At 44.5% G+C, this 25,824-nt stretch overlaps 1 protein-coding gene across 2 annotated transcripts in view; it reads left to right on the top strand.

Annotated features, from left to right (window-relative positions):
* Window positions 1-25,824, top strand: part of LOC130193219 (protein unc-13 homolog C-like) — a 153,777-nt gene that overhangs the window by 78,829 nt on the left and 49,124 nt on the right. For both annotated transcript variants that reach the window (XM_056413662.1, XM_056413663.1), the window contains 3 exons: window positions 1,071-1,199; window positions 7,969-8,102; window positions 10,888-10,973. In XM_056413662.1, the coding sequence (XP_056269637.1) occupies window positions 1,071-1,199; window positions 7,969-8,102; window positions 10,888-10,973 (349 nt within the window). The remainder of the gene's footprint in view (window positions 1-1,070; window positions 1,200-7,968; window positions 8,103-10,887; window positions 10,974-25,824) is intronic.

Below are 25,824 nucleotides of genomic sequence, written 5' to 3'. Positions count from 1 at the left end.
AGCCTGTAGCTATCTATAGCCTGTAGCTAGATATAGCCTGTAGCTATCTATAGCCTGTAGCTTGCAAAAGCATGTAGCTAGCTATAGGCTGTAGCTTGCTATAGCCTGTAGATATCCATAGCCTATAACTTGATATAGCCTGTGGCTAGATATAGCCTGTAGCTATCTATAGCCTGTAGCTATCTTTAGCCTATAACTTGCTATAGCCTGTGGCTAGATATAGCCTGTAGCTATCTATAGCCTGTAGCTAGATATAGCCTGTAGCTATCTATAGCCTGTAGCTTGCTATAGCCTGTAGATATCCATAGCCTATAACTTGATATAGCCTGTAGCTAGATATAGCCTGTAGCTATCTATAGCCTATAACTTGCTATAGCCTGTAGCTAGATATAGCCTGTAGCTAGATATAGCCTGTAGCTTGCTAAAGCATGTAGCTAGCTATAGCCTGTAACTAGCTTTAGCCTGTAGCTAGCCTGTATGAAGACGCGTCCAGCTCTGTCTCGTTTCCTCTCCCTCTCTCCCGTCTTGACGCTGCTCCCCTAAGCTCAGCTCCGCTCGGCTCTCTTTTGCCGTGAGTGGGGAAGTAGCGCCGGTGCACCGAGGCGAAGCTAAGATGGCAGCTATAAGCAAAGGAATGACATCTGTCACTTTAGGTTTCCGATGCTTTCACTCTGTGCCCATGCTGCACTGCACTTTGTATACACCACGCTGCTCACACACAGGAGCTGCAGTTTCTTACGCTACGATCTACTGCACATTTACAGTCTGGCCACATGCCAATTATGGTCCTTTCACGGATGGAAGGAGGCTGCCCTTTTTTTCGACAAGGAATTGATATCGTTGGAGTAATACTTCATGTACATGTAATATGATATCATTTAGTTATCACCACTGATTTATCGTCCCCTGCATAGAAAAATCCATTTAAGCCACTAACTGTCATTGATTTGGGTTGCTAACATACTATATAGTTAATGGATGATGTAATGTTATGGAAACTGCTATGAGACCTATATGACAACAACAAACTATGTAATTATTTGCGTATGTGTGTGTTTGTGTGTGTGCAGGTACAAGAGCTCCAGAGTCCACCGAGAGCCAGCATGGTGGTGAAGGACTGCATGAAGGCGTGTCTGGACTCCACATACAAATACATATTCGATAACTGTCATGAATTGTACAACCAACTCCTGGACCAGGTAAACAGACCCTTCTTGACTATCCCTAATAATCAACCTCCGTGGCGTTTTAAAAGCAGACCGCTGCTGTTGCAATAGCTTCTCAGCAAATTCAATGACATGTCTAAAAAATGTGAATAAGTGCCAATTTTTGAGATCTCTGTATTCTCCTCACATTAGCGTCTAGCAGATGTAGTCACGCGCACACACTAAACAATGTGTCAGCGCGACACTTGTCGAGTTCTCACTTGGATTCATGTTTGTTCTCACTTGGATTCACATGCGTGCCAAAAAGAGGAAGAAGAGCATAAGCTGTCAGTTATGAGGTGTGGATAGTGTTAGTCGAATTAAAATCAGGCCCGCTGCACAGCTCCGGGCCTCTCGGCTACGGCTGCTTGTTGATTGGCTCGTTGGAAAGCTGAACCCTCGACGCAAACACTTTCTAAACACACCGGCAATCAGACAGTCATTGTATTTGAGGTCAATACTGTCTTAAGGGATGCGCACTTGAGGTACTTTTTACCTTTTAAAATGTCCACTTGTCTGTGGCTGAAGCGACCTTCGTGCATCTCGCTGCAAAAAAAGTAGAAAAACTGAACAGATTGTAAAACTTTTGTTGCAATATATATATATATTCTTTTCAATATGAAATATGTCTGCCATCGATTTAGCTTTCGGGTTCTTTTCATTTTTTAATTACGGTTGTTCTCGTTATAACTTCATTGGGTTGAAAGCCATAAGCCAGAACTCAGCGAGATAATATAAAGATTATATTTCTAACAAGTGGATTTTTTGGTTTCATGGATACTACACAGGATACCGGCGAGCGGACTATCAGAATGGATGCACATTAGTTTCGTGCTTTTGTCATATTTTTTGCCTTTTCTGGAACTTGCTTGTATGAGTAAACACGAGGAAGAGCTGCTCGACTTAAATGAAAGCAGCTGACAAATACTGCTCTGCTGGTTTACTTCATTACATAATCTTCAAATCTACAAACTAGCAACTCAACATCTGGTAATTAGCCAGGCAGATAGGCCGAACTAACCAGACAACTCCCCCCTGAAGGAGTCTTTATGGACACACTACATCCATCACTGCACATATTTGAGCTGTGAGCTAAATGATATAGCTCACTTCAATTCATATAGGATACCTGAACATTTGCACTTATTACTAGCAGTCCTTTAAAAAAAAAAAATTACAATAACACTGAATACAGTTACGGGATCACTCCAATTCATTTGTCAGTAACTCCAGGTAAAACATTTCCCAAATCTACTGCCAGGTTTCATCCCGTTTCACCTTCGTAAAAAAAATTGACATTCCTTTATTAGCTTTAGTGTCCTTTGTGGGACAATGCCCGTAATATATCAATTAAATTCAACGTGAATAGAAATATTACGCTGTGTTTCCTGACTGACATGCACCAGAGAATAAGAATAGTCAGCCGTATATATTGCAAACTTTCCATGAAGGAGTTCAACATTGAGAAAGCGAGAGTCTCCCGGTGACGAGTCGTATGACAGCAGCCAATCATCCGGCAGCACTCGCCCCATTACCATGGGCTAGTTTACTTACTCCGGCTTCGCCCGAGTAAATAATCTGCTGAATTATTTTTCCGGTTTACTTCCCAAGGAGAATGGCCTCCCCACCTCCAGAAGATAACGTCCTTTTTGAGATAATGGAGGGCTGCAATCTGCTCAAAAGTTGAATAATAAGCTTTCTTTGTTTAAACAGCCTGAGGGGTTGTACGCAATTACCAAACCGGAGAGATAGACACTTTCCCTAATTACATCTTCGTCCACCACAGTTTTCACAATTGACAGCCTCTCTCCATCATTGTTTCCTCCGGAGCCGAAAGAGAGGAAAAAAAAGACGTCAACTACATTGCGGAGCGTATCTCACTTATTATGTTCGCTTACACTCGGTCGCCTCTTGACTCACATCTCAGACCCGGATGCTCCAGTTGATGTCACGGTGACCGGGCGGGCGGCGAAATGTCCGACTCCAAACGAGGCGTCTCGCGTGACAAACAACAACAGAGCGTTCTGCCTCCGCTTAGGCGGTGGGGGAAATGGCCGGGAGGAGGAAGGAAGAGGGAGAATCTGGCTTAACCGTTTCTTTAATCCCGGCTGGAAAAAAAGTCTGAAGGAAGGAGGTGCAAAGAAAATCATGGAAAATGGCAAAAGGGGAAGACAAAAAGGACGATATTTTCTTTCTGGCTCATCCACTGTGAATGAATGTGGATCGGCGAATAATGACTTTATCGGCGAATAATGACATTAAAAAAATGGAGAATCTTGCTTAAACGTTTCTTTAATCCTGGCTGAAAAGAAAAAAGTATGATATTTGAAAAGCAAGATGCAAAAGGGGAAGGAAAAAAAGACCATATTTTCTTTCTGGCTCGTGGGTGAATGATGGCGCACAGGCCAGAAATGCCTTGTGGCGTTGCACATGCGATGTCTGATTAAATGTATACGCACGCATTCTCATGTGTTATGCAAATACGAATGCAGAAAGCAGACGTATGAAGAGGAGCATTCTGGGAGGTGGGTGATGGATGACAGGCGTGCGAGAAGCAGCGACTCGCTCTGCCCGTGGTGTGAGAGGAGTCGTCTTCAGAGGACCTCGAAGACGACTCCACTTGTGACTGAGCAGGCAATTCAACTTGATTTGATAGCTCTCTCGAATGGAAAATGTTCACGCATTTGCCATCGATGCCCAACACGGTTGATTTGATCGTGTTTGACGAACACATTTCTTCTTTTTTTGTGCAGAATACCACCTATTTCCCCAGGGTTTTAAAATACATTGCAACAGCTTTGGTTTCTATCTCTCTCTTTCTCATTCTCTCTCTCTCTTGGGGGGATTTGATCACATTCTCCACAAAACAATGTTTCAATCAGAGAGCCCGTAATTTGTGTCACATTGTGAGAATTGATGAGGAGCCGGTGGTATGCTAATGCTGATTCCTCCCACACTGGGGCTGCAAGTGCAAAACAACAATGATAAACCACTACAGCTGCCCTCTAGAGGAGTGATACACCGCTTTGGCTATATTTCTGCAGGTGCCCCCCCCACCCCAACGGGGAGAAGGGAAACTACCGATGCGCCTTGAGTTGATTTCCGAATATAACTGGGAGCATAAAGCCCATGGGTGTGTTGCCGACTGTAAAAAAAAAAAGGCAGCAAGCTACTTAATCCCCTTTAACAATGTGTTGCAACTCCTGGAGGTGAATACAGATGAGCGGAGGGAGATGGCGCCGTGTTTTTAGCAGGATGCGTTCTGCAGCCGACTTAATAGGGATGACGCGACCTTCGGTGTCCTTCATACATCCAGACGGCGACGCTGACAGCTTTGGCAGAGCTGAGTCACCTCCCGCTGAGATGTTGGTCTAATTACCGTATAGCATGCTTCCAGTTGAACTGGTATGTATCTTGGAGAAGCACATCTCCCACCAATGGCCCAGGTCTTTCATACCAGGCCAGGCCTTCCTATTTGTTTCGGGCCAAAGTCGATCGCTGGCCTTTTTTTCTATACTTTCATTTTTTTGCTCTTTTAACTGTTTATATGTTTTGATATATTAAGATGTTCTGTTTTCCTCTGTCTCCTGTCTCTCTTCTATGTCTCCTCTGTGTCTCCTCACTCTTGATTAGTTAATTCCCTTCACCTGCCCTCAGCCACTCCTCTGTCTCCTTAATTGGTTACTTCCCTGCACCTTCCCTCAGCCACTCCTCTGTCTCCTTGATTAGTTAATTCCCTTCACCTGCCCTCAGCCACTCCTCTGTCTCCTTGATTAGTTAATTCCCTTCACCTGCCCTCAGTCACTCCTCTGTCTCCTTGATTGGTTAATTCCCTTCACCTGCCCTCAGCCACTCCTCTGTCTCCTTGATTGGTTAATTCCCTTCACCTGCCCTCAGCCACTCCTCTGTCTCCCTGATTGCATCATGCCGTACACCTGTGTTTCCCCCTATATGTTGTGCCAGTCTCTCCATTGTCTCCTGTCGGTTTGTTGTCTTTTGTTCTGTCTTCCTTGTGGCCTGTGGATTCCTGACCTGCCTGTTTTGACCTCAGATTATCTGCCTGCCCCTTTTTTTTGAATTTATTTTTTAACTTTCTGCCTCTTAAAGAGAGTTCTTTTGTTATTCATATTGTTGCCGGTCCTGTTTCTCTGCACCTGAGCCTCACCCCGTGACAAACCCGTGATATTTAATGATTTCATATCTATTATATAATAGCTCGCCACCCGCAAACATTCATCCATCTGAAACTGAAACCACACAGTATGTGTACGTTTCTTAAAATACGTTTTTTTCAGGAAATATTTTTGGTTCCACAAAGAACCTTTCAAACCAGGGTTCTTTAAAGAACCCTTTCCTTTAATAGTTCTTTAATCCATAATGGTGTCTCAAATGAAAAAAATGGTTCTTCAGTAGGTGATGGTTCTTCATAGAACCACAACGCCTTTTAAAGAACCGTCATTTCTCTGTGTGTATACTTACTTACTTATTCTAAAGTTACACATGACTCATATTCTTGAGTCGTCTCTTGCCGTCCTTGTTTTCAGTTTCATAATTGATGGATCAAAACCATCTTTCCTTCATTCACGACGACACGAAGCAACGCCGTCTAGATTCTTTTACCGCTTCTGGTCGTGCGTACCGAGGAGGATTCACTCCGCCGGGCTCGGGGAACTAGAAGGTCGTCGTCGCTCGTCCAGCTTCAAACGCACTCTTTGAATCTGCCCCCCCGCCCGCCGCCTCCACACCGGACACCGCCGCATTACTCACGTCTCGCTACGGAGTTATGGATATGCAAATTAGAAGATACACGACTTTGATCAATACGTTGCCCGCGAGGGAACCGCCCACGCAAACGAGGAGTAATCATTTTTTTTTTTTTTACGACCACGGCACACACTCGGTGACTTTAACTTTCTGCGGTCTCAAACCCAAACGACTAAGGTCGTGACCTCCGGGTTCGCCCGAATCATCTGTGAGCCGCGTGTCTGCGTCTCTTGTTTCCGCTGTGACATTAAACCCCTTAGCTCCTCCATGTTTAAACGTCCGCCTCGTGGCGTCGCCGGACGCGTTCAAGACAACGACCGTCGTCACGGCGACGCGGTTTTGACGATCGTAGGAGTCGATCCGATCGCGAGGATCCGATCGATGACGAATTCGCTCGCGTTGCATTTTCATTTTCCCCGAGCTCTCGCTCAAGCGTCTCCTCTCTGAAGCTGCACGGGCGCCTTCGAGGCTGTTCAATAATTCATCCGAAATTATTCAATAACCGATTGGAACATATTTCATTTCTAACACAATTTCATCCTCACCAACGTACAAAGTCTGGAGTTACACACACACACACGCATGAGAGAATGTGTACTGCATCCTCTCGGGAGGGGGACGCTTCCACAGTCCACAGTGGTACAGTCGCTCATATGTGACGTTGAGCATCAGCGTGGGTGCGTTATGTGCACAATATCATGCTACAGATATGATGCAGATACATCCCGTGTGTGTTGGGTGCTGACTGGAGATCAGTGTGGTTACACTCCGCGTGTAGAGCAGATGGTGGAGTCTGTTTCATATTTAACGCCTTTCTTTTTTTTCACGAGGTGTACAGCCACGGAGATCTCTGCAACACACCCACACACACATACGCACATTACGGAGGGTGGTTGTGCTTTAAAGTTGTAATCCATAAGGTTTTACGTCCAGTGTTTCTACAGCCAAACAAAAGAAAGAGATGAGTTGATCATCTGCTTTTAAAATGCCAATATCGATTGTATAGTATCAAAGAAGACGGATTGGCGAGATAATATTAGGACATGCGAGACGGAATATATGTGTTAAAGTCTGTAAATGTTGGTAAATGTTTCTCTTTGTGATCCCGGGCAATTTATAATTTTTTTCCGAAATACCCAAATTTGAGTTTTTATGCTTCATCTTCAACACACTCGGCCAGACAAACGTGCGTTGTTGTAATAAAGAGCTCAGTTTAATCACCTGGCTTTGTTTCTTATTTAGTTCAATTTCTAAAAAAATGCAAGTATATTATCAATTGTATCGTATAACAAAAAAGGTGAGATAATAATAGGACATACGAGACAGAATAAATGTGTTAAAGTATGTCGTGTCGGGATATTTTTCTCTTGGTTATCCTGTGCAAATTTGTTTGTTGAGAAATACCCACATTTTAATTTTTAGACTTCATCTTCAAAACACTCTGCCAAACACACGTGCGTTGTTGTAATAAAGAGCTCAGTTTAACCCTCCTGTTACCTTTACATTTACTAACATATTTTACCCTCGGGGTCAATTTGACCCCAGCAATTAAAACCTCCAGAAAATTATTAGAATTAATATTGTTTCCCAAGTTTAAGTGTGAGGTACTTTATGTTTGTTTGTTGACTACCTAAATAGCCCTTTAAATATATAAAAAAGTTGATATTTCTTATATGTTTGACACAGTGAAAAACAGCCTGGGGTCAAATTGACCCCAAGGAACACCGACATTAAACATTGAATGGGGTCAAATTGACCCGAAAGGTAACAGGAGGGTTAAGTATTTTATCAATTGTATAGAATTTTAAAAAACATATTGGCGAGATGATATAAGGACATGCGAGACAGTATACATGTGTTAAAGTCTGTAACTTTTCGTAAATTTTCCTTTATTTTGATCCTGTGCAATTTTTTATTTTTTGGGCGAAATACCCACATTTGAATTGTTCTGCTTCACCTTCAACACTCGGCCGGTATTTCCTCTTGTTATTCTCCATAGAGCCGGAAACAGGACATTCCCCGAGAGGAGCAGGGCCCGTCCATCAAGAACCTGGACTTCTGGCCCAAACTCATCACTCTCATTGTGTCGGTCATCGACGAAGACCGGACAGCTTACACGCCCGTCGTTAACCAGTAGGTTCTTCTTTATTTCATCATCCACACCGAGCAATCTGATTAAATACATGTTCAACGTATTAATTATTAGCTTTTATGGAAAGCAGTTCTCATGACACATGTGTTGTTGGACCATTTGCATGAATCCATATACCTTCCATTTAATTTCAAAGGTATGAATGACCGCACGAACAAGATGAAGCGTCATGTGGTGTTGGGTTTATGATAACCATTTATGACTAATGGATATGTGGTTGACTGGTAAGGAGATTTAATAAAATGTGTGTTTGTTTGATATGGAACGATTCTAAAAGAAATTAAATGGTGATGTTTGGGTCTAAGACTCAGATTTATAAAATGTTTCAATATTTTAATTCTGACCTATATTTTTGTATTTATTTGACTTAATCAAGGCCAATTTTTGCTTTAATATATATATATATATATATATATATTTAAATATGAGGGGGGAAATAGTGATGTTTGGGTCTAAGACTTATGTTAATTAACGATTTATTTAACTGTTCAATATTTTAATTCTGACCTTTATTTATTTATGTTTGCCTTAATTAAGGCCGATTTGTGCTTAAATATCTTTTTTTTAATGTGAGGAAGAAAAAAAGATATATATATTTTCTCAACTTTGTTTTTGTATTTATTTGCCTTAATCAAGGCCAATCTGTGCTTAAATATCATTTTGTTTTAAATATGAGGGGAACAAAATAAATCGTGATGTTTGGGTCTAAGACTCATGTTAATTAAATATTTAATTAATTGTTCAATATTCTAATTATCAACTTTATTTTTGAACATATTTGCCTTCATTAAAAGGCCAATTTGTGCTTCAATATCTTTAAAAAAAAAAATACGAGGGGGTCATTTTTTGTTTTTAAATTCTTGCTCCTGTACATTTTAAACATGTATTTCCTGATAGTGGAGCCATGAATGAGCCCAGTGTTGCGTAAGAAGGCTGGAAGGCAGCCAGAGAAGTCAGCAGTAAAATAAATAGTGCTTTGTTTGTATGGTGAGCCACAGCATGCATAGAAAGGGGAGCGCAGTGATTACGCAATCACATAACCGGTGAGCGATGTGTTGGTCGAAGAGATTTTTTTTTTTTTTGGAGAGGGCTGCTTGGAGGGGACTTTTTGTGTTTTGGGGTCCTTCTGAACAAATGACCGTGGAGCTCACTTCATAGGAAATAAGATGAAGCATATTTTTCTCATTCACGCGTCCGCCTCCTCCCCCCTTTTTCTCTTTCCCTACTTCCTCTCGCTGATTTACGACGCTTATTAAGACTTTGTTTATGCCCTGAGCCTTCTCTCCTCCGCTGTCGAATGATAGATCTGCAATATTCATGCCCATTTCCTCCACACTCCCCTTGGTCAAGTTCCAGAGTGACGGCGGCTCTGATGCCTTTTCCCACAATAAGCCCAGTTGTGGAGACTTGTTGATGTTAAATAACGGGAGCTGGGGGGGGGGGGAAACTGATGACATGTAATGTTTTTTCCGCCCCGAGAACATTTATTGGGACTCCAGCTTCGCTTTTCTGAGCCAGTAGACTGACGGACTCTGCAGGTGTTCATAATACCGCGAAAGATAAGAAGCTTTTTGAGATTAATCCCGTGAATACTCGTCATAAATCACGCTAAATCATAATTTATTTCACATCTCAAGTAGAAAGCACGCGCATCATACAGCTGCAGATGTTTGCCATTTTCTTTATTGACCGCCTCGCCCACAGCGCGCGGCGAAAACCGACGAATGAACCGAGATCGAGAGGCAGAGTGATCGATGTGATGGAGATGAAAGGAGGAGCGATTGTTTCTCTCATTCTTTTTTTTCTTTTTTTTCTTCTTCACAAATTCACTTTTCTAATCTCAGCGTTTGTTCCTTTGCTCCATAAAAGGACGTCTCAGTGGTCGGGGAGGGAGAATGAAAGTGTGTGTGTGTGTGTGGCTTGTAGCCAATGCCCTGCCCGGAGCAGATGATTACTGTTAAATGGAATGCGTCGGACAGATTGTGTTGTTGTTGTTGTTGTTGTGGGTGCCAACAGGGCGGTCTCCAGCTCAAGTGAAACATTTCCAAATAAATTGACCTTTCCTGAGCCGAGGCCCGTCGTCTGTAAACGTCTGTAGACGTCTGTAGACGTCTGTAGACGTCTGTAGACGTCTGTAGACGTCCTCCCATCACGTCGACACGCCGTGATTAAACCACCGGCTCCCAAAATCTATAGACATTCAAAAATAGAAGATTACTCTCCAAATAGGTTGCAGCCCTCTCTCTCTCCTTCTCTCCCTCTCTTTCTCTCTCTCTCCTCTCTCTCTCTCTCCTTCTCTCTCTCCTTCTCTCTCTCTCTCCTTCTCTCTCTCTCTCTCTCTCTCCTTCTCTCCCTCTCTTTCTCTCTCTCTCTCTCCTTCTCTCCTCTCTCCTCTCTCTCTCCTCTCTCTCTCCTCTCTCCTTCTCTCTCTCCCTCTCTCTCTCCTCTCTCCTTCTCTCTCTCCCTCCTCTCTCCTTCTCTCCCTCTCTTTCTCTCTCTCTCCCCTTCTCTATCTCTCTCCTTCTCTCTCTCCATCCTTCTCTCCTTACCTTTCTATAATAATCCCTACGCCACGTGCATGCGTCTCCTCCGTCCCTCCCCAGTTGGAAATGACCCGGGATTATGACGTCACCACATCCACCGCCCGTGTCTCCTATGTCTCCTTGCCTCCTATGTCTCCTTGCCTCCTTGCCTCCTAACTCCTCCGTTGGCCACTCGGTCATCATCCGTGAGTCTGATTGGTGAATCCCTCTCGCTCCCCGTCAGGTTCCCACAGGAGCTGAACGCGGGAAAGATCAGCGCCGAGATCATGTGGAGCCTCTTCGCCCTCGACATGAAGTACGCCTTGGAAGGTGAGCGACGCCGCCGGTCACATGACTGCCTCGCGCTCGTTAGTGGAAGGAGGGGGGGGGGAGATCTGAGAATAAATGGTGCAAACCGATGGCGAGTCGGTTAAGAAGAACAGGTTCACGCTTGATTGCGTAACAACGCTCACGACATCCAGCTCCTCGTTAACTAGTTACTCATTAACGGTTGTTTCTAATTGGTTCCTTCTCTTTCCTGCGCTTCCTATAAATACCGGGCTGTTTATTGGCCGGTGTGACTGATGTTTATCGGCCGGTGTCCGGCTGCGGTCTAGATTACACACTCTCATGCTTTTCATCGCAGAGGAACTGCAAGTTCTTTTAATGGAGATAGACGATTGATTAATGGTATAGTCCAAATCAGAAGGGACGCTCAGAGTGTGTGTGTGTATTTAGTTGCAGCAGTAGTGCAGCCATAACAAGTCTATTGAACTCATTAAATTACACATAGTATATAAGAATAATTGCCTTTAGGATAAATGTTTTTATTTTTTTCTAAACGAGTGATTCTGGAAGTTCTTTTCATGGAGATAGACGATTGATTAATGGTATAGTCCAAATCAGAAGGAACGCTCGGTGTGTGTGTGTTGGTGTGCGACTGTGTGTGTGTATGTGTGTCTCTTCAGTTGTGCAGCCATTACAAACATGTGTATTAAACTCATTATAGTCCACGTATTATATAAGAATAATTGCCTATAGGGTTCAGGATAAAGGTATACTTTAACTTTTTTTATTTTTATTTAAACGAGTGATTTACAATCTGTAATCCAACATCAGCCAAAAATAATCAATTTCTTCCACTATCGCTAATTACCTCAAGAGTGTTTTTTTGGTTTTTTTCGCAAAATGTATTTCACATTTAAGATTCCCGTCGTCTTCTTTTTTTTCATCCCCCAAAGACAGCAGAGCCTCCCAGGGATCAAGCAATAACTCTCATATCTGCCGGGGAGATATGATATATGCCATTTTAACCTGGATTTTCACTCCAATCCCCACCTGCTCAATATCTCAAAACTCAGTTTGAGCTTTATTACCCAGGAATCATGCAGAATGACATTAATATGCAGCTCACGCCACGCTCAGAAGTCCTCTCGCTCCCTTTTGTGATCAATACAAAAGCAACGTCAGACTTTCTGTGCACAGAATGAATGTTAGAGATACTCCACTGTCACATTCATGTGGATGCGGGTGTTTATATTTATTTTATCCCAGAATCCAGAGTCAATAAAGCAACAAAGGCAAATACAACAACAATATATAAAATGCAATACAATACGAGGACACGGGTACAATTTTATTTACATAAAAGAAAGAAAAGAAATGTCAGAAATAAACATAACAAATTCAAAAAAACAGGGCAAAATAATAAATACAAATTTGCATACAAAAGTCACTTCTTTTAATATGAAAAAAAACGTGTTTCAATGTTTCCAGAAACAAGAACAAAATAACTGGTATCACTCTGTGTTGACTCGGTTAAGCTTTCATCATTTAATCAACATTTAAATTTAAATATACATTTCTTTTACACAGCGTGGAAAATCTGAACATTTACAAATATTCTTCATTTTCTTCATTTTCTTCATATTCTTCATATCTTGAATCCAACCTGTAAACCAGCTCGATGTTGAACTACAAAAATTCCAGATGCCCATTCGACGGTGTTTCATGATGACGAAGACGAAGCTGTCAGAGAAGCTTTCGGATAATAAAAGAAAGAAAGAAAAACTGCTCTTCAGATAATGTGCAACAGAAAAAGGCAGAGATGCACCAAAAAGAGCTTATTGGTAATTTATCCTCATCTGCAGCACCTGCCCCGCTTCTCTCCCCGCTGAAGTCATCGCCTGGGGTTGCCATGGTAACCAGGTGCTACTGCAATCTGCAGTGCGTTGATAGATATAGCCGCACAAAAGGACACGTATGGATTCTGCACATGCACTTTGATTTTATACATACATACGATGGGGTTTCAGGCTGGATGTGTATTGACATGAAGGTGGCTGTGCGTACGATTTAATTTTCTTAAAGAGACAGCGCGTCATTGGTGTGTGAGGCACATATGGATGTGTTTGGATTATCTGTGTATAATAATTTTTTCTTTTTTTTCTTTCACACGATCATTATGACATTCACGTATCCCGTGAGCAGGAAGAGTGACACGGTGCGGTGGTTTAACAAGAAGTCACCAGTCAAGACCACCTCTCTTATGAGAGGTAAGGGTAAAGTTACAAAGACTTCTGTTGTGACGTAATAATAACCTCCGTACGTGTTGTGCTGCTACATAAAACTATCACAAATTTCTCAAAATCCCATCGCACTGACATTCTGCATAATTGAAGGTGTAGAATATTGAATTTGTTGTTTTAAGTGTCACGATGAACACATTGTCGGAGCAAACAAAGCCGGAGTTTGGACTTGCGCTGTTTCCATAGCCACGCGGAAATATTAGCGCCACTGGCGAGCAAATGGCCGCCGCTCCTCATCGCACTCACACGGCGGTCAGCTATTATAACAGCGTCCAGATCAGTGGGATCTCCTAGGCAACCATGACGCCCCGAGGGATAAAGACCGGCTAATTACACCAGAATTGTCCAAATGTGTGGGAAAATGTTTTTAAAATTACCGAAACATTCTACGTCAGCACAAAATCTGGAGCAAAGAGAACTTTATTATGCACAAATTATATCAATCCATCAGCGCTGTTGCCTTCGTTTGCGCTGTTTGCAGGTTTGGAGGACTCCATGTTGAGAGCTGTTTGGACTCAATGGATGTGCGTCTGAATTATGCCGTATTAAATACAGGAGATTAGCTTCTATTGAGTCTATTTTAATGTTGAAGGATATGAAATGCTTTTTTTGAGAGAAGAAACATTCAGCATCGGCAGCATTATTGTATTCGGTGAATAAATACGGAAAACTTTGTCGGTTCGCTTTACTTTAAAATGTCAAAGTACAATATATTTCTTCAGGTAATCAACACAAATTGCCATGACAACCTCTGCGGACACTTTTTTGTCTTCTTAGATTCAGGAGAAAAGGATGAAAGAGTTACTAAACCCGAAGAAAAAACAGACAACACGTTTATTATTTTTACACGATTGATAACAAGACGCCTGCTTAAAAACACAGATGATACCAAAATCAATTACATTTTTTAATTCTCAAAAACAAAACAAAAAATGGCACCATTCTCTAAAGGTTTAACCCCCCTTAGGTCAACAATTGAACCCATTCAATGTTTAACCTGTGTTCCTTTATATTTACTGACATATTTTCATATGGGTCAATTTTGTCCCCATAATTCAAAACAGAAAATTATATTGAATTATATTGTCAAAGTTTAATTGTGAGGTACTTTTTTATTGTTGTTTTGTGACTACCTAACACCCCTTAAATATATAAAAGTTGATATTTCTATGTTTGACACAGTGAAAAAAAACAGTGTCAAATCAAACCCGAAAGAGAACACCGACATTAAACATTAAATGGGGTCAAATTGACCCTAAGGTAACAGGTGGATTAAACAAGGCCATTAAAACACTGGACGTATACAAATGAAGGTGGAAAAGGCAGATCTAACATATAAAGACTCATTTTTATATCCTACAAAATTATTGTGCAATAACTATTTTCACCACTAGTCTTAAACTTTCACGAAGAACAATATACACATTGAAGTAGATCAATAGAGAGATAGAGAGAGACAGTCGGTGTGTATGTGTGTGTATCTGCGTCGGGGTGACGGGACATGTGACCTGAGGTGTCATTGGGTGCTGTCACAGCAGGTTTGGGCACATGTGTGTGTGTGTGTGTGTGTGTGTGTGTGCGTCTGGTTTTCCCGAGGGTGTCTCCGTGTTACACAAGGAGGCAGGAATCATGGACTCACTCAGTCACCGTAGTTCTCGCCCCTCGAGCCTGAACCCTCTTCCCTAGCCCCGCCTCCTCTTGCGTCATCTCGTCAGTCCATCACCGCGTTGCCCGCGGCGACGCGGCGCCGAGAGGAGGACACGACCGTCGCGTCCCTCAAAGGGGCCACTCTGTGTGATTTATTGCTCATTTTTCTGGTGGGTCGGTGGCGACAGGTTGATAAACGGCTCGTAGACCGCATCACGATGCAGAATGAGTTTTACTGTCTGGATTATAAAACCACGGCAAAAAAACACGGATGTTGGCGGGAAAAAAAAACTTTTAATTGTACCTAAAATGAGTATGTGAGTGTAGTTGTTGTTGCAGAATATGATGACATACATTATATATTATATACATTGAGTGTGCCTGCATGTCAGTGTGTGAGTGGCGTTCATGTGTCGCACGTATTATGGAAACATTTTACTGTGGAGGAAGCGCCTCGCTGATAGATGGTCATGTGACAAATGTCTCCTCGTGGTCATTTACCAAAGTAGAAAAAGCAAATGTAGCACGTGCTTTTTTTTGTGATTGTATTTTTTTTGACTGTAAATCGGCAACACATTAGACCTCCGACGCTCTCACATCGACCCGTGCAACAAAGTGCAGTTCATTGATTATGTATCAGGAATTATTAACTTTGACGAGCAAGAGTGATATGCAAACGAGACCCATGTAGGGAGTTTTATATGAAAAGTAGATTTATTTTTTCTTATTGTATATTTATCGGGCATTTTGTGCATCTGTGGTTCTGTCGTTTTCTTTATTTTTTATTTCCCTGTTTCAAATTCATCTTCAGTGCCTTTGTTTTTTTTAATAATTCACTGTATATGGATTCAAATGCATTATGCATCGTGTATTCATGTATGTACTGTTTGTACGACGAGTTGGTAAGAGTAGGTTCACCGAGACTTTCTCATCATGGAAGTGACTGAGAAAGATGCGCTTACATAAGAAGACACTTTATGAGCGACTGGTACGTCGTCCTAAAGGAGGCGGAGCTAAATGTCCTGCTTTGTGTCTGCTGGCCAAATGTTCAGTGGGGCACGCAAGAAAGAAAGAAAGAAAGAATGAATGAGGAGTCTGAATTTGTGTGTGTGTGTGTGTGTGTGTGCCCGCACATTACTTAATGAAGTCTCTGATGCATCCTCTGCTTCCTGCTCGGAGGCTTTTTGGTGCCCGAGCTGGTGCAGAAGTGGATTCTGCTAATTTTAGCATCTCTGTGTGAATCTCTGAATGTGTGAGAGAGAGAGAGGGAGAGAGAGAGAGAGAGGGGGAGAGGGAGAGAGAGAGAGAGGGAGAGGGGGAGAGAGGGAGGGAGAGAGAGAGAGAGAGAAAGAGAGAGGGAGAGAGAGAGAGGGAGAGAGAGAGAGAGAGAGAGAGGAGAGAGAGGGAGAGGGAGAGAGAGAGGGGGAGAGAGAGGGGGAGAGAGATAGGGAGAGAGAGGGAGAGAGATAGGGAGAGAGAGAGGGGGAGAGGGAGAGAGATAGGGAGAGAGAGAGAGGGAGAGAGAGAGGGAGAGAGATAGGGAGAGAGAGAGGGAGAGATTTTTTTTTTTGATTTTTGAAAAACACTATTTCACATTTTCTCAGCTTTTACATAGCTTCTTAAAAATAAAGTGCTTTAAAAAAAGTTGTTAAAAATAAAAAACACCACAACCAAAAATAAAACATTAAAAACAAATAAAACATGTTTTACCGAATAAAAAGTGGTGCAAACTCCAGCTCCTCTTCCACCACAGAGCAAACAATACCGTTAAAACACCAGCGTTGTTTAAAAGCATCCAGGTCTCCAATGTGTTTATAAAATCTGAACTCCAACCAGAGTCTGGCTCTGATGTTACAGAGCCACACTGCCCTGGCTTCCTGCCCCTCTCTGTTTTCCACCCGGGACTTCCTTGTTAAATATATGGCCATTTTGGCTTCGGATAAAAATTAAGAGCTGCCATTTTTCTTTTTCCGTCTTTTTGTAGGCAGCTCCCATGATAAAACCTTCTCTGTAAAGCCACATTAAAAGACTAAAACCAATGTTAAAAGAGCGAAGAAACTCTAAAGTCTCTTACACTCGTTAAAAACATGGTAAATAGTCTCCCGGAGGTCACAGAAGGGGCACTGGCTCAGGACAGCGGGATTGATTGCGAAATAAAAGCGTTGGACGCGACAGCACTGTAAAATCCGCCACTGGAGGTCAGCGGTCCTTTTCTTTAGGGAGGCTTGTATAGGACCCCCACTGCGGCCAGGGCCTCCATGCCCAAGTCTCTGACCACACAGTGGGCGGTCTGTTGCACAGTCTGGACCTGTTGATACTCTTCACGAGGTTAAAATACAAAGTCTTCTTGTCTGCTTTGTTCAGTGTGCAGTTTTCTGGGTGGCTCGTTCTAGCAGGGGCAGTGAGTCCCCTAGCCCCGGGCTGAGGGAGATGTCTGGGAAAGGGGGGCCCCTTCCCCCCCCCCCCCCCCCCCCCCCCCCCCCCCCCCCCCCAAAAAAAAAAAAAAAGGGGGAAAATTTGCCCCCCCCATCCATGAGTCTCTAATGTCCTTCCCCTTTTAAAAATTTAATTTCCTAAAAACCCAAAAGAAAGATTAACCCCCTTTTTTAAAACCCACATTAAAAAACCCAAAAAACACCCCTTAGTTTTAAAAGTTCTTTAAAAACAACTTCCCCCATTTCCCCGTCTGGGGATGGTGGAGCCCCCACACAAACCCCGGACCGAAAACCTTTGAAAAAACGTTCAAAAGGGGCCTGGCTCCATGGGGCCCCTGTTTTTTTGGAAAAAAACCATTTGGGGCCCCGGAGACCCTAAAAAGTACCATTTTTTTTGGGCGGCCAGGGGGGTCTAAACGGTAATGGCCAAGGGGGAGCAATGTTTTTCCTCTTCCCTTGACTCCCCATTCCACTTGGAAATTTCCTCTTTTTCTTAGCCCCCTTCCTCCATTCTTTTGGAATTCCAAATTTTTTTAAAAACCCTCCGTTTCCAATGACTTTTGTAAAAACCCGGGGGGCCCCCCCCCCCCCCCACACGGGGTTCCCTTTTTTCCCTTTACCCTGCATTGCCGTCTTCATGACTTTTGAAAAAAGGCAAATCTTTTCTTTTAAAAAAACCCCCCGGGGGAAACCCGAAAAAACATTTTCCAAAAAACCGGAAAACTCCATGGGGCAGGGTTTTTTTTAAAAAGGGGGGCCCGGGGAGGTAAAGGCACCCGGGACAAACCGTCCGGCCCCTCTAATAAAAAAAGGGGCACACAGTCCCTTTCTTAAATCCAAAACTGCCCCGCTTGCTTAAAGGGGGGCCGCCCAAAATTTCCCCAAAACTTTGAGGAACCTTTCAAGCGTAAAAGCCTTTTCCTTCTAGAGCAGCCGTATCCCCCAAGAGCTGGGACCCCCAAAAACTCCCGTGAACTTGTACCAGGGCCCCCGGGGCAACGTGGCTGGTCCCTAGGACCGCTCCATGCCCCCTGCCGGGGGGGGCCCTGGCAAAAGTTTTCCAAACGAGAGACGGGGGCCCCAAACCGTTTCCTGGGGTTTCCTTTGGCAGAGAATGCCCCCCGGGGAATGGCGGGCCAAAGGGGACTTCTTTAAATCGGAGCCCCCGGAACCCAATTTTTTTAAAAAGGGGGGGGGCCCCCCCCGCACCGGGGCCGGGGGGGGGTTTTGGGGGGGTTATTAGCTCCTGGTGAGGCCCCCCCGACCCCTCCCCCCCCCCCATACTCATGGATAAAGGGGGGGAAAAAAACCCCACCCCCCTTTTATCGGGGTCCACCCCCTTCCCTTTCAGAGGGGGATAACCCCCCCCCTTTTTCCCGGCCAAAAAAGGCAAAATTTCCCTCCAGGCGGGAAACATGACCGTGGTTTACAAAAACAGGTGGAACTGTTTTTTATTTTGAGGACTTCTTGCCTCGTTCCCTGGGCCCCCCAGTTCTTCTGGACCATGCTCGGTTTCCCAGGTATATTCCTAAATATTTAAAACCGTCCGTCTTCCATATGAGTTTTGTGGAAGAAGGGGAGGCGCCACGCCACCCCCCCACAGCGAGGGCTTCGCTTTTCTTCCAGTTCCCCCTCGCTGATGATGCCGTGCAAAATCATGTACTATTTGATTTAAAAGGTTACATCTTTTGGCTTTTAAAAAAAACAACGACGTCGCGGCATAGCCGATAAAATCATTTTTCCCAAGTTAACCGCGTAAGTGTTTTTAATAAAGGGCTCGGGAGTGCCCGGGAGGACGCAACCCCGGGGCCCTCAAAAAAAGGGCCCCCCCGTTTTTGGGTTTTTTAAAAAATTTACTTATTAAGGCCCCAAATTAAAAATTTTAAATTTTTTCCGCTAAAACCCCAAAAAAAAAAAATTAACAAAAAACTGAAAAAATTTTCCCGGAACCCACCATGCTCCCAAATTTTTTCCCCCAGGGGTGCTAATCCCCCAAAAGGGGCCTTTTAAAACCCGTAACCCCCCAAAAGGGGGCCTTGGGGCCCCCTGGGTTTTTTCCAAGGCATCAGCCCAATCCCAAAACGGGGAACTTTAAAGGGAAAGGACCCCAGAACCCCATTTTTTAAAAAGCCCCCGGGGCCCCTTTTGGGCGTTTTTTTTGGGGCCCCCATTTTTCCCAAGGGGAAACCCAAACCCGGGGCCCCTAAAAAAAAACAAAAAAAATTTCCCCCCAAAGGGGGAGGGGCCTTGGAAAAAGCCCCCTGCAGGGGGGGGCCTTTGCCCCCTTGGAAAAAAACCCTGGTAAACCCAGGGTTTTGGCCAATGGATTCCCCCAAATCCAACCCCCCCAAAATTTAAAAAAAATTTTTACCCTTCCAAAACCCCAGGCCACACTTTTCCCCAAATCCCCTCCCCCGGGGCTAAAGGGAAAAGGGTTTTTACCCCTTTTAATCCGGGTTTAATATTCCCCCCAAATCCAAAAAAAATTTCCAAAACCCCGGGGATTTTAAAGAAAGTCCCCTTAAAAATTCCCAAAGGGGGCCCCCCTTTGAAAAAGCCAAAACTTTTAAAAATCTTTTAAACCAAAAAGGTTTTCCCCCCCAAACCCAAATTTCCCACTTTTTGTTTTTTAAAAACTTTAAAAGGCAAAAAAAAACCCCTTTAATTAAAATAAAAAAAATGATTCCGGGGATTTTTTGGGGGTTTTTAACCCCCGGGGGTTTTTTTTAAAGGTATCTTTAAAAAGGGGTTTCCCACCCTTTGGCGAGGTTGGGAAAGGGGACTTACTTTACACCCCGGGTCGTTTGTCTAAAAACCCCCCAATTTTTAAAAAAGGGGAAGAAAGTTTTTTAGGTTGAAGGGTAAACCTTGAAATGGGGAAAAGGTAATTTCCAAGGCCCCCCTATCGGTCCCCCGAAAAAAGCGGGCCTTTTCCCCCCCCAAAAAAACCCAAAAAAAGGGGGGGAAAAAAGGGTTTCACCTCCCTTTTGGGAAAAGGAGGAGAAAACCCCCACCGCCGCTCGGATCTGGCTTGGCTCCACAACCGCTCCCCTCTCCGCAGCAGTGAGTGGATCACCCCCTGCCCCCCCTCTTCCCAGGCCAAGAAGAAGCTAAAGTGTCCATCCCCCATGGTCTGGAATCGACCTGACCAGTGCGCCTTGTATTAACGAACAGGCCCGAATTTTTTATTTTTGAGGATTTCAATATGTCCTCGATCTCCTGTGGACTTTAAACTTTCTAGGTCCACTATCTCCTCCAGGTCCTTCATAGATCGGGGACGCTCTAGTGACTTAAAAGGGCTGGACGGAGCTTAATTTCCCTTACCAGTCCCACCACTGCCTAAGATTATTAAATCCCCTTTTCCCCAGCCAAAAAAAAATCAACACCCTCTAAAACCCTATCAAATTTAAAAACATTAAATGCCTTCCCTCCTTTTTCAATCTGATCCAAAGAGGATCGTAAACCAGTTGCCCCTTCCCCACCCTCCTCCAGTCCCCCTTTTGTTGTCGCTTGTTCTTGTAAGAAGAGAACATCGTCTTCATCTTGTTAAATTCATAAATTGATGTTCTCTTCTTACTGTCCTCGCTCCATTTACGTTAAAACTCCGACTCTGAATGTGTTCATTAAGAAAAGAGTTTAAAAAATAAACTTAAAATCAACAAATCAAATAAACCCATTGGAGCTCTACCCCTGCTGGATGCACTCTTTACTTTGAGTAAAATCTTTTAATCCTAAAACCTATTCTTCTTCAATAACCTTTTTCATTCCGTTTTCATCGGCACACTTACATACAACAGGTCAGGAAGTGATCCTGACCTCGCACTTTATTCATGTTTTGATCGCGATCCGTAAAAATGAGCTGATTTCACACGTAGGACCAGTTACCCGCCGAGTTGATTTTGCTGACTGTTTGTTAAAATTCAGAGGAGATCCAATGTTCTGCCTGAAAGCGGCACTTAGCCGATCGCAGCCGACACCATTTAGTCGTACCTGCAGCACGATGCCCCACAAAAAAAAAAAAAAAAAAAAAAAAAAAAAAATAAAAAAAAAAAGGGGACCCCGGTTGGGAAAGGTTCCGAAACCCCCTCCCAAAAAATACCTTCTTCAATTTTGGTAAAACCCCAACTTTTGGGGAAAAAAAACCCCCTTTTTAAAAAACCTTATTTAAAATTTAAAAATTCAACTTTAGTTTCCCCCCCCTTGCTCGAAGGAATGGCCCTCAAATTTCCAAAATTTTTTTCCCATTTCTTTAAATTTTTGGCCCAACCCGGAAGACCGTAATCCTTAAGGATTTGGTACTGTTTGCCCGAAATTTTATTTCATCGTACCCCTTAATTTTCCCATCCCTGGCCCTTAAAGAAAAGGACCAAGCCTCACCGTCCCTTCCTAAGCCCCAACCCAAACGGCGAAACCCATCCACCCAAACCAAGGGAACTTAACCTAAAAAAATCGGTTTAATTTTATTTTTCGAAAAAAAGGTTTTCCTTAGTTTAAATTGAAACCCAAACCCTTTTTTCCCCTTTTTCCATTGGGCCCACCAATTTTTTTTGGGGTAAAAGGAACCGGTCCGTTTGAAGTTTTCCTTAAAGGGGGGCTTGGGAGTTACTTCCGTAATACCTTTTACATTTTGGGGTTTTGCTTTTTCCAAAGTAATTCCCGGGCGTTAGGTTTTAAGTAAACGCCTTTGGGGCCCACCCGCTGTTTTTCCCAATTGATATGGGTCCCCAAATCCTTTGAAAATCCTGGGAGGTATTTTGGAATTGATTCGTGACTCAACCCGTTTTAAAGGGGGGCCTTTTCTAAAGGGATTCGGGTTTCGAGGGCCAACAAACCTTGGGGTATCCCCCGACCCCAATCCAAAAGGTTTGCCGGACCGCCCCCGGGAAATCGTTTTTTAAAAACCCAATTTCAAACCACCGGACCTTGGACCCTTAATTCCCGGGAAAACACCCGCTTTACTTTGGGACCAACCTGGTGCCCCTTTCCCCCTGGAACCCCCGTGAAACCAAATTTAAATGACGGCACCTGGCCAATTTAAAAGGGAAACCCAAACAACCGGGCTTGGGCATAAACCAACACGGTCCGAGGGAAGGCCTTGGCCAACGGGGTCCCCCAAAGAGCACCAGTTGCAGCCAAAAGGCCGATCTACCCTTCCTGAATTAACGTACCCCGGGAAGGTGGCCGGGGCCCCCGGGTCGGGGTACTAACCAACCCCTTGTAAAAACCCCCCTTTTCCCCCGGGAAACTGGTCGGGGTACCCTTTAAAATCTTAATTTAAAAAACAGTTTCCCTTCCCCCAGTTGGGGAGCTAGACTTAAAATTCCTTAAAAAGGCAACCCTTTAAAAAAGCCCCCCCCAGATTTTCCCTTTCCAGAAAAACCAAAATTTAAAACCCTTTAAAAAGAAGAAAGCCCCTCCTCCGCTGAGGTTGTGTGTGGCCAGAGGACTTCCCCACTCCCTCCTCCAGTCCCCCTCGTTGGTGCTGTCGCTGTGCTCTCTTGTAAGAAGAGAACATCTTTGGTTTTCATCTTGTTAAATTCATAAATTGATGTTCTCTTCTTACTGTCCTCCCCTCCATTTACGTTTAAAACTCCGACTCTGAATGTGTTCATTAAAGAAAAGAGTTTAAAACAAATAAAACTTAAAATCAACAAATCAAAAAAAACACATTGGAGCTTCCACCTCCCCTGCTGGATGCACTCCTTTACTTTGAGTAAAATCTTTTAATCCTAAAACCTTTGCTTTTCAAATTTTTCTTTATACGGGGGCATGGGTAGGGAAATTCCCCTACTCCTTTTTTTAAGTGGGTAAAGTTTGCCCCTTATGGCCTCCGATTTTTGAATTGAAAATAGCCAACCTTTCGGCCCTGACTCCCCCCCCTCCCCCCCTGGTTCTCGCCCCCAGCCACCGTTTTTTAAATTTGCCTCCCCTCCAGCCCACTTGCCGGGTCCCCCTGGCATCTTTGGTTAATCCCCTAAGTGCTCCCCCGCTTCCTTTCCTGGGGACCCTATTCCAAACCCCCCTCTTTTTCCCTTAAAACCTTTTGTTTTCGCCTATTTTCAATAACCCTTTTGGGGGGTTTTTTAACCCCTTCCGGCTCGCCAGCCTCCCCCTACCTCTGAAATCCCACCTTCCGGCCCCCCTTTCACCTTCCCCACTTCCCAAATCCCCCATAGGCAGGTACGCCCTTTGCCAATCCTCCAACCCCATGTGGCCCCAACCCTGGCATCGCCCTTTTGGGAAGCCTTTTCAGTCATCCGGCCTTTATGTTTTTTCCCGGCGGCCTCCCTGGGCCCCCGCTGGGGGCGGTTGACCTAATTTGCTCCAAACAGCTTTTCGCCCCCCGTTGCCCTTCCCAAACCCCCGGAATCCCTCGTTCCCGGAACCCCCCCTTTAACTTAGAGCTAAAATTCTTCCCGGGTTGGCCTTCAAAACATTGGGACAAGTTACCGGGCTCAGTTTTGAACCGAAGCCCGCCGGAACGCTCAATTTCTGCTCTCGTAAAATCTGTGGGAGGGTTTTAAAACCGGGCCCCTGTCCGGGAATTTTCCCCCAAAATTTTTTAAACTGGGAATTCCCAAAGAAACCCCCCCCGGGGGGGTTTGGGGGCCCCACCCCCAAACCCCCTTTTTCCCAGGGGGTTCCACGGGAAAACCCCCCCAAAAAAAATTTCCCCCCATTCCCTGCTTGGGATTCCTTCTCCCCGTTCCCCCAATTAAGACCCCCCCCCTTCGACCGTTGGGGGAAACTGGTGTCCACCCGGACCCCCCTTAAGCGATTTTTTCCTCCCCCTTTTCCTCACCGGGGAAACCCAACCCCCTTCCCTCTGGAATTAAACCTTGTTTGTCCCCGGTTTCATTCCCTGCCTGTATCCCCCCCCCTTCCAACCCCTCACCCCGCCAGTCCCCCCTCTTTATGGACAACCGATTCCATCCCCCAAACGCCCTCCAATTTCACTCCTCCGGAAAATCCCAACTTTTGGGGCCTGCCCCTTGCGGTTCAATACCGCTACCTCCCACAATCTGCCCGGCTCCGCCTGGGGCGCTTCCAGTAAGGCCGACTTTTCCCGTAAGCGGGCTCGCCCTGGCCCCCCGTGGGGGTGGGGCCCGCGATGTCAGGTCTTGGTTCTGGACCAACGGGCCTCCCCCTTTTAAAACTTTCCCCATGCACCTATAAATCCACCACCTTCCTCCTAGGGTAACTCCTCAGCCGCGGCTAAAAACCCTCATAAAAAGCGTCACGCTCAACCTGACCACTGAGACATGTTCAAGCATTCCCTTGGGCACAGGGTTCAGAACTTGCAAAAGTGCTGGGCGCAACTTACCAATACAGCCCCTCTTGGTTCTCCATCCGGAAGCCAACTCTACGTTCCCCGGCCTCTGACGCGACCCTAAATTTACGCCAGTTACCGCAGTGGAGATCATGGTCCCTTTTACCTGGGGAAGTGGAACGTCCCTGAAGCTGCCAGAAACTCCCCCAACACTAAACCTGCTCTTTAAACAACTGACAGTAAATAAAATAAGAGACGTTTTAATGGTCAAAGCTTCTCACGCCCGGGAACTGAGGGAACTAGAAAGCGGGTTGAAAAGGGAGCGTCACTAGGGAATGAGAAAACAACACTACGCAAACTTTAAGATAAAAAGTAGCGAGGGCGGGCATTTTAACGGAAAAAGACAGTCGTGGGAGCACCAGGGTTGGAATCAAATCAGTTGAAAGCGGATAGGCGAAGACGTTAACCCAGGTTTGAAAGTGGGAAAAAAACCCGAGAAATACGGAAGAATTATGGGTTCCATATAACCAGTGCGCCAAAGATGAGGTCGAGTGATCAAAATCTGGAAAACATGGACCGAAAGGAAACAAATACTTCTCAAAGGGACACCTAAAATTCTGAAGAACATTTTGCTTAAAAAAAATTTTCGGGGTTAAAATTTAAAAAAACCCCCTAAACCGTTTCCCCCCCTTCCCACTTAGCGCTTCCCCTTTAAAGGGACCTTTCCCGGCAAAAGGGAAAAACCCCTCAACAAAGGTCCCAAAATTAAAACCTAACCCGTTAAAAAAAATTTCCATCGGGGGTTCAACAGGACTAATTGGTCCCGCAAGAATCAAAGGGGGGAAAATCACCCTGGGGCTTTACGGAAACCCGAGCAAGGGCTTTCTTTGCTTGGACTTCTTCGGGAGTACTTAAAATTGGGCCGGCTTGAACTCCGGAATTTAACGGGCTTGTCTAGTCCCCGGTTGGGACCGTCATTCGAACAGCCTATGACAGCGATTTCCTCAACCGATGCGTATGCCGCCCCGCGTTTCAAAATTTTTAAAGAAAAAACTGGTAGCTTTAGAGTTGCTTCCAATTGGTAGCGGATGCCGGATAAGAGATGATTTTGAAGAAAACCAGGGGTTGGCCCCGAAAGCAATTACACCAGCTTCTGAAGTATCCTGAATAGCCATCCCGTGCGGCTGTCCGTAAAATACTTTTGGCTAGGACCCTGTGCAATAGGGCTTTTAAAACTCCGC

The sequence above is a fragment of the Pseudoliparis swirei genome, chromosome 4 (genome assembly GCF_029220125.1).
Source record: "Pseudoliparis swirei isolate HS2019 ecotype Mariana Trench chromosome 4, NWPU_hadal_v1, whole genome shotgun sequence".
In the NCBI taxonomy this organism is placed as follows: Eukaryota; Metazoa; Chordata; class Actinopteri; order Perciformes; family Liparidae; genus Pseudoliparis; species Pseudoliparis swirei.
This window is presented reverse-complemented; position numbering and strand designations above follow the sequence as displayed.